Source organism: Ailuropoda melanoleuca, chromosome 5 (assembly GCF_002007445.2).
Source record: "Ailuropoda melanoleuca isolate Jingjing chromosome 5, ASM200744v2, whole genome shotgun sequence".
NCBI classification, from domain to species: domain Eukaryota; kingdom Metazoa; phylum Chordata; class Mammalia; order Carnivora; family Ursidae; genus Ailuropoda; species Ailuropoda melanoleuca.
In genome coordinates this window covers 79,020,192-79,033,283 of record NC_048222.1, presented here as the reverse complement: position 1 = coordinate 79,033,283, position 13,092 = coordinate 79,020,192, and the positions used below count along the sequence as shown (strand labels likewise).

The window sequence follows — 13,092 nt, the reverse complement described above, 5'->3', positions numbered from 1 at the left end:
TGGTCCTTTAGTGCCTCCTTGAGTGGTGTCAGGACATTCTACTTCTTTGAAGTGTGAGATGCTGGCTGGAAAAAGAGCTCTGTTCTTTCCACCATATCCTGAGAAGGAAATTCTACAATTTCCCCGAAAACTCTCCCTCATGTNCCCGCTCCCCGCAAGTAAATCTGCCTGACATATAACCTTTGTCCTCCCTAAGTAACCAAGGCCCCTCCCCCATCTTTTCTTCATGTGCTTATTAGAGCAAACTTGGCCGTGCACTTCTAAAACCTTGCCTACTTCCTAGGAATATCTTTGCCCCGTCTTCTTCCTGTTGAGTACCGCGTACTCCAGTCTGTGCTGGTAGACCCTGCTTCTACACTTTAATTAGGATGGAGCGAGACTTCTCAGCTGGACCTCCTGACCTCCTTCCTGGGGTGACCAAAACATACAGCATAATTGACTCAAGCTCTTATCTTTCCTGCCCTGCCAGGCCCTCCAGTGCTGGGGGCTCCTGCTGAGAGTTTCTTGGGTGTTGGGTTGATACATCTCCTGCAGGTAATATTTTATTCATGGTCAGGATTTGTTTCCACTTCTAATGCCAGTTTTCCTCCTCTGTGCCAGGTGACCGAGGCCCAAAAGGAGAGAAAGGAGACAAAGGGGACAGAGCGGGGGATGCCGGTAAGGACATTCTACTGCGGTCACTGGAATCTGTGGCAGCTGGCATCTGAGCAACCCCACATGTTTGGGGGGCCGGAGTCTGGAGCCATGGGCCAGGGTTCCCGTGTCAGAGGAACTCCCTCCCTGTTCCAAGGCTCTGCTGGCCCAGCAAGAGATAGCTAGACTCCAGGCGCACAATCTGCCCTCCCAGATGTGGTATAAGCCCAGTGGTTGTATGGAATGATCTGGAAGCAGAATGCCTGTGCTCCCTCCTGGCTGCCTCACGAGCTAGCTAAATAATCTCTGTGCCTCAATTTTCTCATCTGTAGAATGGGGATAAGAGGAATCCTTACCTCATAGGGTCATTGTGAGAATTAAATGAGTTAATTCACATAAAGTGCTTATCACAGTTCCTGGACTGTGGTTAGGACTCAGTAAGTGTCGAATATTGTTATTCTGTGTGATACATTAATGCAGATATGCTGACATGTGCAAAGGTGCAGAGACAAAGCAGAATCCCTTTTGTTTTCCTCCTTTGCCATGAACTGAGCAGTGATGCTGGGGATCTCATTTTTGGGCAGAGCACCAAGTCTAGGAATGGCAGCCTTATCAACGAGGGTCCTCCCTAACATGTTGACAAGGGAAGCCAGCCTATCTAGTTATGATTCTCTTTTGTAGGGTTTCTACCCCCTACCCCCCAAGGGCTACATGTAGAAGCTTAGAGACGTTGTCAGAGAAGAGTGAGTCTCCTAGCCAAGTTTCAACAAAATACCAGTGTATAGTGTTTGCTGGGCTCTGAACTGCTGCCGTTCCACGTGAAGCCATGAGCAGATTTTCCCCTTCTAGGGCATCTGCTCCAGTCCTGGCTCTCGAGGAAGACTGGGCCTGGGGAAAGAGCACCTGCACCCATGTTCTGCTGTTGACATTCAGGGACCAACGCCACTGCACATTCACACATTGGACCCAGACCAAGGGTTTCCCTAAGGCTGATCTTTGGTTCTAGTAGTAAAATGATACTTCCATCCCAATCATGCAGGACCAAGAAGGAGACCTCTCTCCTAAGTAGCACCCTTTTCCAAGGTCTCCTGAAACTTGAGCTTGTCTCCTGCCTCCTCTGGCCTTCTCTTTCCCAGGGTAGGATTCAGGATCAAACAGGAGGGGTGCCTGGGTCGCTCAGTCAATGCAGCGTCTGCCTTTGGCTCAGGTCGTGATCTGAGATCAAGGTCAGGCTCCCTGCTCAGCAGAGAGTCTGCTTCTCCCTCTCCCTCTGCCCCTCCCCCGCCCCTGCTCGTGCTCTCTCTCTCCCAAATAAATAAATAAAATATTTTAAAAAAAAAGGATCAAACAGGAAAAATGTATGTGACGGCACTTTGTCACTCTAAAGTGGTGGCCGTACCTGAGGACGAGATATGCCTGTGCTTACCCTGGACTCGCTACGTCCACTTCACCTTAGACGCTAGAATCCACAAAACAACGTATGTGGTGCAGTCTTTCTAGCATTGTCCTTAGTCCCTTTCTAGGGCAGCCAAGGGTTTAACTGGGAGTGTCCTGGCTAGCTGAGGAGACCTGGTGGACTTTGCTAGGAGCCAAGAGGAGAGTTTTGAAGACAGAAGAAAGGAGTCTGGCTATGATCTGGGACATCTGTGACAGATCTGAGTCACGCTTATCTAATGGACTGGGCACTGTACTTTGTTTTTGGGGTGCTGCCTTTGGCTCTGTGTTGACTGCTTTCTGATGGAAGGCTGCCAACGTAGCTGAGGAGGACTGTGGCATTTAGCTCTGTGAAATAAAAAATTCCCGACGGGGTGGCAGAAGGGAGGAAGTGTGGAAAGATGACCTTTGAGAGGGAGACCGGAAATGCCGCCCACATTCCAGGGGTTCTTGTCAAGGACTCTTTGGTAACTATTGCTCAGCCAACTTGAGAGGAGAGAGGGGGTCTCTGCTAGCCTGGGAAGAGGTGGGGCTTGCCAGTAACCATGAATCCCAAAAGGACATTTTCATTACTGTTTCCCTTGCTTCCATGGGCCCGGCGGGCTGGGCTCTGCAGGGGGACTGGGCTGCGAGGTTGAGGGCACAGTATGGGGGGCTGAGCCACAGTGGTGTGGGGCTCCCACAGGCATGGGTGGGGAGCTTGGGAGAAACGCATCGCATCTACTTGGTTCTGGAGTCTCTGGACTGCACCACAAGAGGCTGATGTCAGCTCGGGACAGCCCCTCCCCAGGGAATGACAGCTTCTTTCCTGCCCTGAAGGGGCTACACCCTCCCACGAGCCCAGAGCTCAGACGGCGGCCTTGACACAAAGCTCTGAGCTTCTCATTGCAGTCTCCTGACGGGACCCAAAGAATAACTTCACGGGTGATGGACCTGGAAAGTGAGCTGGCTCGGGAGAGACAGCTCCACAGATGGGAGGCTTTACTCGGCGTACAGAGAAACACGGGAGACGCAAAGGAATCGTAGGACATGACTGGTGGGCCATCCATCTATCTCCTGTTTTCAGAGGCTTTCAGTGGAAGGCAGACTCTCCCAAGGCAGGAGCAGAGGCGGGACAGAAAACCCAGGACTCTGGCTTCTCTAATTCTGGAATGAGATCTTGGGCCCCTGGTCTTGAAGAGTCAGCCTGGGCTCCTTAAAACCCCTAGTGAGTCCCTCACCTGGAGATATGGATTTAAGGAAACCATTGAAGCAATTCGGTGTGGCCCCATGCAGGGGGCTTCTTCCCCACGGCCTCCCCCCATCCCCGGCCTGCCTCTGACCACACCAAACGCAAGCTATGGTCAGACTCTGGGTTCGGTTTTTAAGGAGCTCCAGTCCAAGAGGCGTTGACTGGATCCCTGGGACCCAGGCTCTGAGGAGGAAGCCAAGGATCATCTTTCAGAAAAGTGTGGAAATTCTGATGAGCATCGAGCGACTGCTTCTGGGAGGTTCTGTCATTCCCAGAGCACAGGGCAGTCCCACCATAAGATCTAACGGGTGGGAGAAAGGACTCAGCACCAGAGCTCCGCCCTCCTCCACAAAGCAACACTGTGGAAAAGAACCTTCCTCAGCTTGGGGAACATTGACCAAACACCTCCCACCTTTAGCAGCAAAAACCTAAAGTTCCAGCAGGTGGGGATATTACTACATAAAGGGATTGATGCGGGACCCAAGTTACACACCCCTCAGGTCAGAATCAGCAGCTGGGGGCTTTCCTTTGAAAGAGGGCGTTACAGAGAATTTCTTGGGACCTGTGTTTTGAGTCAATATTAAAATATTTTTCAGAATAGGATCTTGCAATTGTTTACCCATGCTTTGATCTGGAGTCATAGGATTCTAGAGCCAAGTGGGGTTTCAGGCCAACTCCTCTCCCATTCCTGAGCCCCCCACCCTCTCACCCCCAGTTCATTGAACAGGGACCAAGAACAGAGAGCTGGAGAGAATCCCTGCGTCCCACGGCCAGGTCATGGTTCAAACTGAGTCTAGAATCCAGATCTCCCGATTTCTGCTTAACAAGAGATAAAGTTTTCTTTTCTTTTCTTTTCTTTTCTTTTCTTTTCTTTTCTTTTCTTTTCTTTTCTTTTCTTTTCTTTTTTCTTTTCTTTTCTTTTTTTCTTTTCTTTTTAAGCAAGGGTGATATCAGTCTTTCTGTTAGACGTTTGGCTTTTGGGAGTTTGGCCAGGAAAAAAAAGTTACATGTACATATCTCAAGACAGAAAGACATTTGTTTTACCCTCATATATGGTCCATTTGCAGGAAAAATAAATAGTATTTTTGCAGCTCAGGGGCGGGTAAAGGATCCAGTTTTGTTTAAGTCCCACAGCATGAATTTAAAGCAGGATATAAGTTCAGATTGTTTAAAAACTTTTCCTCAATTTGGTTTCACATGGAAAAAAATATGCAGAACGACCCAGGGGTAAATTCTAAGTCAGTGCTTGTTGAGAGTTTTCAGTGGCATCTCAGAAAACTTGAAAAATGTTTAACACCTTGTGTGTGTTTTCAATAGTTAGGGAAGTAAGTTTGCAGGGGGAAGAGCAGTGGGCACCCTATCGTGTAGCGTAAACTCAAAAGAAATTATCAGGGGGGTGATTTCTAGACAGTGTTTTCCCCATCACTGCTGAAATGTTTCTATCTCTGTTTTAGAGGAAGGAATGCAAAGAGTCCTTCGGAGTGCACGAATTCCCTTCCTCCATCCCCGCACTTACAGTGAGCTGCACCGGGGTGCCCCAGGGAATCCGTTTGGTGCCAGAAATTAGCATTCTTGTAGGCCTGGACAGGCAGAGCTGCTGGACTTTTTATATGCAAATATATTTCTTTATGAACGTAACTGTATTTATCTATAATTCCTTATAGAACTTTAATACCCCAGCAATAACACGCTGTAAAAGGAAACCATACTTCTAAAACTAACCACCCACATACTACTACTAGCAGCCGTGTAGCTGGTACTGTAAGGAGTCAAGTTTCTGTGCACATTATTTTACTAAATTCTCACAGGACCATTCGAGAGGTATGGCTATGTCCCCTTCGAGAGAGGGGGAAGCTAATGGTAGAGAAGAAGAAAGGTGCCCACGGTCATCAGAGTACATAAGGGGCAGGGTCAAGGCTACAAGTCAGGCCTGTCTGGCCTTGAGCCCACTCTCCATCCTTTGCCACATCCTGGGACTATCTTTTATTCTCTCTGGCCTTGGACAACTTGGCCACTGTTCTGCATCTGCCAGCGGAGCCGTGCCCTGGCTTGCCTCCCCCGTTCTCTGGGACTGGGTCACCCAAGCCCATGGGCTTGACCGAGGTAATGCCCACAGCAGCACCCGCACACAGCTGGCCGTGTTCGCCCACACACTTGTTCAGTTCGTCCAATCCTTTGTTCCTTCTCTTTATCCTCACACAGTGTGGACGGACAGATGAGATCCCTAAAGGGTGTGTGGAGATGGTCAAGTGATCAAGTGTCTCCTCCCCTGAGTTTATGTCTAGTGACAGAAAATACAGAGGGACACAGAGCTCCCTTGAAAAGTTGTCCCGTGGCAAATGCTGCTTCCAGTCCGGGCTGGAGGAGAGTGGGAGGCGCCGGAGAGCCAGAAATGAGCAGCCAGGACGTGGATAGACCAGGCACGCGGGAATGGATAGAAACAGCAGAGACAGCAAAGGGCAGGAGCCCATGGATCAGAAGCCGGGGCTGGCGTGGAGCTGGCCATGGAAGGGAAGAGAGGCGAGACAGATTGGCCTCCCTCACTTCTGTCATCAAGCGAAGACAGAAATGTGGCAGAAAGGAAAACATTTAGGGAGGAGAGCGTTGCTTTATTCTCTTCTTTGGCACACTGGTATTGAGGTACTGGCTGATGGCTGGGAAACCAAAGATGAATCAGGCCTCGTCTTGAGGAGCTCACTATCTAGCAGGTGAGAAAGACACATAGACACAGGATCACAGTGGAGTGTGGCGTGGACTATAGTAGACGTGTGTACAGAGGCGAATTTTGCCTGCCCCTTTGGGAGTCACTTGACGAGATGTCTTTGACAAAATGGTGTCCAACAGGTGGGTGTGGAAGGCAGAGGTATCCCAGGTAAAGAGAACAATTAACACAAAGAGTTTGGCATGATGAGGTTTGGGGATGTAAGAAGCAAAAAATATACAGCCAGCAAGGTAGACTGGCGGGGGGTGGGGCGGTGAATGGTCAGGAGTTTAGGGTTGACCTCTGGGCATTGGGAAGCCAGGATGGGCTGTCAGCAGGGAGTGACACAGCCGCGACAGGAGGTGATTGACCAGGAGGAGAAGCAGGCTGGAGCCGGGAGCAAGGGGTGAGCAGCCAAGCTCATGAAAACGGAGCCTCAGCCATCTCTGGTGAGCCCCAGCTCTGAGACCAAGGCCAGGCACACGGTAGGCAGACTCTCCCTCCCCCTAGAAGGGTCCACATTCCAAGCCCGAGTTTCTCGGCTGCTCCTGCTTCTTCTCTTGGCTGAGCTGCCCCCCTTCTAGAAAGTCCTCCTGAGAAGCAGAGATATGAGCTCTAGGGGAGCAACACAGGCTGTGGGGTAGTGAGCCTGAGACCCACGTCCCCTCTGACCCTGCTGGCAAGGCGGCGCGGAGGCCAGGCTCTCAGCCTCCCCTGCTGCAGTTTCCTCTTATTTTTACCTCCTGTTCTGTGCAGAGGATGGGACCTGGCCCACCAGACATTCTTGTTTGCCAAGAGTTTATCTTAAGCCTTCCAAAAACAAATCTACTGACTTTCCCTGAAAGCTTCCTAGTGACCCCTTTCCAGGAGAGCTTTAAATCGCTATGTGCAGAAAGCAGTTCAGCTCTGATTAATCTATGCTGCCCTTGGTGTGGCGGCTTAAAACAGATTCAAGAGGGCCTGGAAAAAAACAAAAGACCTGGCTCCTTTAAGAAGGCGGATGGTAGAGTGGGGGGTGTGGTGGGGGTGGGGCAGCTGCCTGAGAGTGCTAGGTGTGGAGCTACTGGTATCTTCTAAAAGGGAAGAGAGGAAGGGCTGCTGTGTGGGCCTGGTGAGGAAAACCTGCTTAGGTGAGGAGGAGCAGAGCCCCCATAGGGGATGGGTGCTCTCCGAGAGGCAGAGGGGTGCTAAGAGGTCATTAGCAGGACCCCTATATGCTCTATTCTTACAACAAAGTAAGTTAGAGAAAAGGAAATGTTATTAGGAAAATCATAAGGAAGAGAATAAACATATATATACATGGAATGGTACTGTATTTAGTGGAAAAAATCTGCATATAAGCGAACCCACGCGATTCAAGGGTCAACTGTACCCCGATTCTGCATGTATGCTAAGTGAAAGCAGGAGCCAACTGAGGGCCCATGCCAAGGGCGAGCTGGAACAGAAGCAAGCCCGTGTTTGGAGCGAGTGTTAAGAATTTGGGGTGAGGTATGTAAGTGAAACTTGGGAAGGTTTGCTTCTTTTGACCGTCTGTTTGCCGGGGCTCTGTCATACCGTGAGCGGAGGTAACCGGTTTGTTCCCTAGGCACCTACTCTTCTCACAGTGAGCGAGCCAGGGAGTGGGTCACATGCTGAGCCTTTGTTTCTCTCATTGCCCACATTTAGCTGACACTGCTGTCCTCACCCTTCCAAGAGGAGTCTAGAAGCGGTCCCCACAAGGATGGCATTCCCAGTTCCCTGGCAAACACATGGTGGCTTCTGGGATTTGCCCTGAAGAAAATTCTTTTTTTTTTTAAGATTTTATTTATTTGAGAGAGAGAGAGAGCATGGGGGGAGGGCAGAGGGAGAGGGAGAAGCAGACTCCCCACTGAGCAGGGAGCCCGATGTGGGGCTCGATCCCAGGATCCTGGGATCACGACCTGAGCCAAAGGCAGCCGCTTCACCAACTGAGCCACCCAGGCGCCCCTGAAGAAAACTCTCCTAGTAATATCAACTCATGCTGAAGGTGAGCAGGGAATTTTCTATGAAAACAACACCTTGGAACCGTGGAAGAATTGAAGTTCTGGTCTTGGATGTGGGTTTCATATGAAGAAAGTTTTCAGTTGAGACGTACATTAAAACCAGGCGTGGTTAAACTGTTTATTGAGAGAGCAACTCAAACAAACTTAGGAGTTGTTCTTAATCCCCACCACTCTGTGCTCCCTCCTCTGATGTTAAAGCTTGCTGAAGGCACTGCGGATTGAACCCAGGGTGGGGGGGGGTCCCTGCCGGGGCTTTGTGAGGACGCTGGATCGGCTTTGGCTACGACTGCATTCAATGCATGGCTCCCCTTCCGTCCTGTCCTTAGACAGTGGCAAACACCGTTGGGGGTGTCCTTGGAACCAGTTGGAACCAGTTATGGAGAGGGACCGACTCCCCCGAGTGCTGGACTTCTGCCTGTCTCACAAAGTGCGCTGTTGTAGAGCTCCGGTGGGAGAAAGAGAAGATGAAAGCAGGAGGCCAAGCCTGTGGACGTCCTGGGAGGTCTTGTGGATGCTGTGGTGGGGGGGTCACGGCTGGTTTCCTCACTGAGTCAAATGCTGGGCCAGTGTCTTGCCGCAGTGCCTCGGTCCCCCAACCCCCCAGCGCGATCCTTGGGGCTTAGGTTGAGTTCAGCACTATTTCTTGAGAACCGACCACCCCAGTCTTGGAGCTCACCCATATTTCCAAATACCTCTCTAAGGCGTGTGTCATTATCCCATTTAACAGATGGGGAAACTCTGCTGAGAGGTGAAATCAATCACCCAAGATCATAGATCTAAAAAGTGGTGTACTTGGTGTTAGAGGCGGGTCCTGCCTTCAAGAAGTTATAATAGGATGCTTCCCAGCCATGGACTCTCAGACCCTGAACTTGAAGGAGAATGGAACTGAGAGAGGAGACAGGGCAGGGTGGGGACAGTGTGGGTGAGGGTAGAGGGTGAAAGTACCCTCTTAACAAAGGCCACCCATCCTGGACAGGGGACTAGGAGGTAAAGGCGGCAGGTCTTCAAAGACTTTAGAGCGTAGCCATATAAACTTCAGAGCCTCTTACAGCTGCAGGCGTGTTAAATGAGAGTTCGGTGGCTGTCTCCTTTCTTAACTGCATTTCTTTCTCCTCCTAAAGGCCTGTTGCCACTCACTGACCCTTCACTGGACTTTGAGAAGCCCAAGAGCAAAGCAAGGCAAAGGACTACCCCTCTCCACTGGGCTGCCCAGTAAATTCCTACAAATCGAGCTCTGGGCATGAGCAATATCTTCCCACTGCAATGAGATGGGCTCCTGGTTCAGGGCTGGGCAGGGAAAGCATTTATAATGGGATCAGACACATCATATTGAGCCTCTACAAGGAGCAGGGAAACCACGACTAAGACATTAGAGAAACAAAATCAGATAAGACTAAAGCCCAGTTTCCAAAAGAATAGGCAACAGAGTTGGGGGGACCAACGTTGAAAACAGTAAAAAAAAAAAAAAAACCCAGCATGCTAAGTTCAGTCCTAACTTGGGAGGTATGTGTGCTACTCTTTCTACCCAGCAAAGGACCGATCACCCCATGTGAGCCCCGATCAGACACAGTCCAGTGGCTCCTGGGGCTGGAGATGGACCCTAGTATGGCCACTTTATCACGTAACCCGTCCTTCCCTGCTCTCAGCTTCCCCACCTGTAAAATGAGTATAATAAGTACCACCCATTCAAGAGGAGGGCTACAAAGATCAAAATGAAACCACAGGAACAAAAGTGCTTTGAAGGAGGCACAAAGCACCATATTAAGTTAAGAGCAGATTACCATTGGGAAGCAGCATTTTATAAAACGCACCCACAGGCCAGACCACATTTTAAAAATGATGCCCTCCAGCAGAGCCTCACCAGAAATTCCTTAGTTTGCTTGTGGGATGGCTTCTGTCCCTCCCATACGGACCACATTTCCCACAGATGTTAGGGAAGAGAGAAGTGTCATGTCTAGAGAAGGCTGGAGCCCAGCGTCCCCCACCTCGGGGAGGTGGGGTGCAGAGCCCCTGTGCTGCGGGCCGGCGGGGGCCACGGGGAGTTCTTTCTTCACAAGAGAATGAAAAGTTCAACTTCCTTAATGGGCAGATGGTCCAAATTATCCCCCGGGCTCTACTCTGCAGCTGCAGAAAATCAGAGCCTATTTTCCCAGCTCCATGTGTTTATTTCTATTCTACACAACCTCCTTTCTTTTAACTTGTTTTGCTTTGGCCTGGAAGGCAGGATAAACAAACTGAGGGGAGCTGTGATGTTTCGGGCTTAGGCTGGGTTTCCCTCCTCTCCTAGTCTTAGAAGCAAAGTGCCCTGGGCTTGGGGGCCCTTCTGTTGCACAGCCAAGCGGGGTCTGGGATATTGAGGGATCCGTTCTGTTCCTGGAGCCCCAGCAGAAGGCTGTGAATCCCATTCATACGTCTGATCACTCACTCACTCGGTACAATGGGTAAAGCACTGCAATGCGCCAGACTGCCGGCAAGTGAGGAATGACCACATTTCCCACAGATGGGGACCACAAGGGTACCGAATGGCTTTCGCTTTCACGGGGCTTACCCTGATGAGTACACACAGACCTGAAAGAGGGAATGATGGTATAATATTTCTCATATGTGGGGAGTGCTTGTTGGGACGACAGATCAGGAAACCCTCCCAGAGGAGGTGATCCCTACATGTCTTACAAGGTCCAACAACTGGTAAGTTGTGTTGCCCGGGGCTTGATCCCCGATTGGTCCCTTCATGTAGACCTTCTCCACCCCAAGGTGCATTGACATCACCCTTGAAGTGTTCAAAGCTGTGCCCCCTGCAGGGTTAGATTTTAAAGACCCCCCCCCCCCGAGATTCCTAGCTGCAGCCCAGGCCCGAGAACCATCTTAACACCAAGGCTCCTTCCCTTACTCTTAAAGACACATATTCCTGCAGACCCTGCAGGGCTGTTGGGCAGTAGGTGAAAGACACTTTTTGTATGAAGGGAGCCATTATTAAATATTTGTCTCAAGTATTCAGTCTGATAGTCGGCTCTGTGGTTTGAAAATGAAAGACCTTTGCTCTTCTCCCTGGCTCTGCCTGGTAGCAGCTGTGTGACCCTGGGCAAATTGCTTGACTTCTCTGGGCCCATTTTCTCCTCTGTTAAGTGAGATCCATAATAACTACACTCATGGATCTGTCGTGAAGAATCATGAGAGAATGCATGTATGAATCACTTCGCACGCGTCTGGTGTGGCAGAGGAACTGAGTATACATTAGTTCCCTTCAGCGCCCGTCCTGGACTTGAGATCTCCTGGATGGTGCCCAGAGCATGGCTTGGCTGTAGTTGGGTTTGGGGCAGTTCTGAGCCAGAGGTGGACAAGCTCCACGGGCAGTAGGCAGTTCTAAGGCTAATCCAGCCCTGGAAACAGGTTATGAGATGGTAGCCACTGGCCATGAAGCTGTCCCCTCAGACCTGCTGAGGCACCCAGGGATGAAACCCCTCCCTTGTTTGTGCTCCCACGAGATGCTGGAGAAAGAGGGAGATATTCTGCCTCTCGCTTCCCAGTAACTGAAACCTGAAGCCCGTAGAGTAAAAACAAGGTAGGGAATAATTGGATGAGAACCCCTGGAGCCGTCCAGAGATGCCAGCACCCTGTGAATGAAACCAGATGCTGGCCGTGAACTCCTGGAATGGGTTCCCACAGGACGCAGGACGAGCAGCTGTCAGAGATGGTACAGAGCAGAGAGGATTCCTGTGTTTAAAGTGGGATGGGGGTTCAAGACTGACATCCAGGCCTCCTTCAGTTTTGGGGTTCAGGGGTTCAGGGCCAGGGGAATCTGGGCTAGACCCAGCCTTCTTTGTCTGGGACCTTGCTTTTCCTACGCATATATTTACAAGGCAAAGAGAGCAAAGAAACATTTGTTTCAAGGAGAGAAACCCCACATATTAGATTTGTAAGGTCTGTGGTAGGAGCCCCAGAGAGGCCTCAGCCAGAGTGCTACATTCCTGGACCATTCTGGAGCTGCTTTGCTTGGAGGGTCATATTCAGCTCGCATGAGTGAGCCGAAAGTTGCTGACAGCAGGAGGCAGCCTGCTGCTGACGCCCCTGTCCCTCTCCCTTAATATATTGAGAAGCCAGGAACTGTGCTCCGGGGAGAGCAGAGGAAGTCAGGAGATTAATCCAATTGGAGGGGCGAGCCCCCCGCCCCCCTCCGCACACAGCAGGATTACTTTGCAAAGAGGCTTTCAAGGATTTGATCCCTGCTCAGGCCACTGTCTACCAGCCATCCTCAGCAACCCATGGAGTTGACCCACAATTTGCTGGAAGAAATGCTGGACAAAGCCAGGGTGGGGGAGCTCACAGCGATGAGTGCCCCTGATAAACCGAGGCCTTGACGTGTGCTAATGCTCCCGACCACCACCATTGTACCCACTTTAAGAAGAAGGTAGGTGTGGAGAGGTTGGATCTGGCCAAGAGTGGAGCCAGAATTTGAACCCTGTTCCTGAGTCTAGAACCAGGCTCTTTCTATATTCTGCCATCGCCTCCCCACGGGGATTATCACCACTGTGTTTTCCTCCATCCTAATTCCCAAATCCACCCAGCACCCAAGAGGCAAGTAGCTAGCCAGCCCTTAGACTGATGGTTGGCATTCCCAGGTACTCTCTTTGGGCATTTTTGGTAGCAAGGACCAGAGGCTCATTGGGTCACTTCGAGTAATGGGGGCTTATCGTAAGGACACTGGCGAAGACTTTGGAAGATCAGGAGTCATAGTACAAATGGGCCTCACTGAGCCTGGGATGCGAATGTCATCCAGAATCCAAGGCAGTTCTGGGGGCCATAGCAGTTGGGGTTCGTGGCTTCAGTCTAGTATCTCCTCTCCAACATGCCTTATTAATTTCACTGTCCCTGCCTCTTTTTGAGGCAGCTTCTGCTCAGTTATCTCCATATTGCCCCCAACTCACATTCCTAAGGGAATCTGGGTGGTCCTGCTAATCACCATCATCGTGGTTTGAGGTCTCGAGCCAAACCAATCATTCATGGCATTACCCACGTTTAAGGAAGGGCTCACAGGCTGGAAGCATGACGTACACCTTGACCTTGTCTAATGC

The 13,092-nt window shown here is 50.6% G+C and overlaps 1 protein-coding gene across 4 annotated transcripts in view; it reads left to right on the top strand.

Moving 5' to 3' along the window:
* Nucleotides 1–13,092, top strand: part of SCARA5 (scavenger receptor class A member 5) — a 118,727-nt gene that overhangs the window by 84,579 nt on the left and 21,056 nt on the right. For 2 of the 4 annotated variants that reach the window (XM_002914411.4, XM_011218660.3), the window contains exon 7: nt 601–657. In XM_002914411.4, the coding sequence (XP_002914457.1) occupies nt 601–657 (57 nt within the window). Of the gene's footprint in view, nt 1–600; nt 658–4,752; nt 6,865–8,346; nt 8,523–9,141; nt 9,491–13,092 lie in introns of those variants that run through there. The other 2 variants (XM_019794316.2, XM_034661338.1) reach the window with 2 other exon arrangements.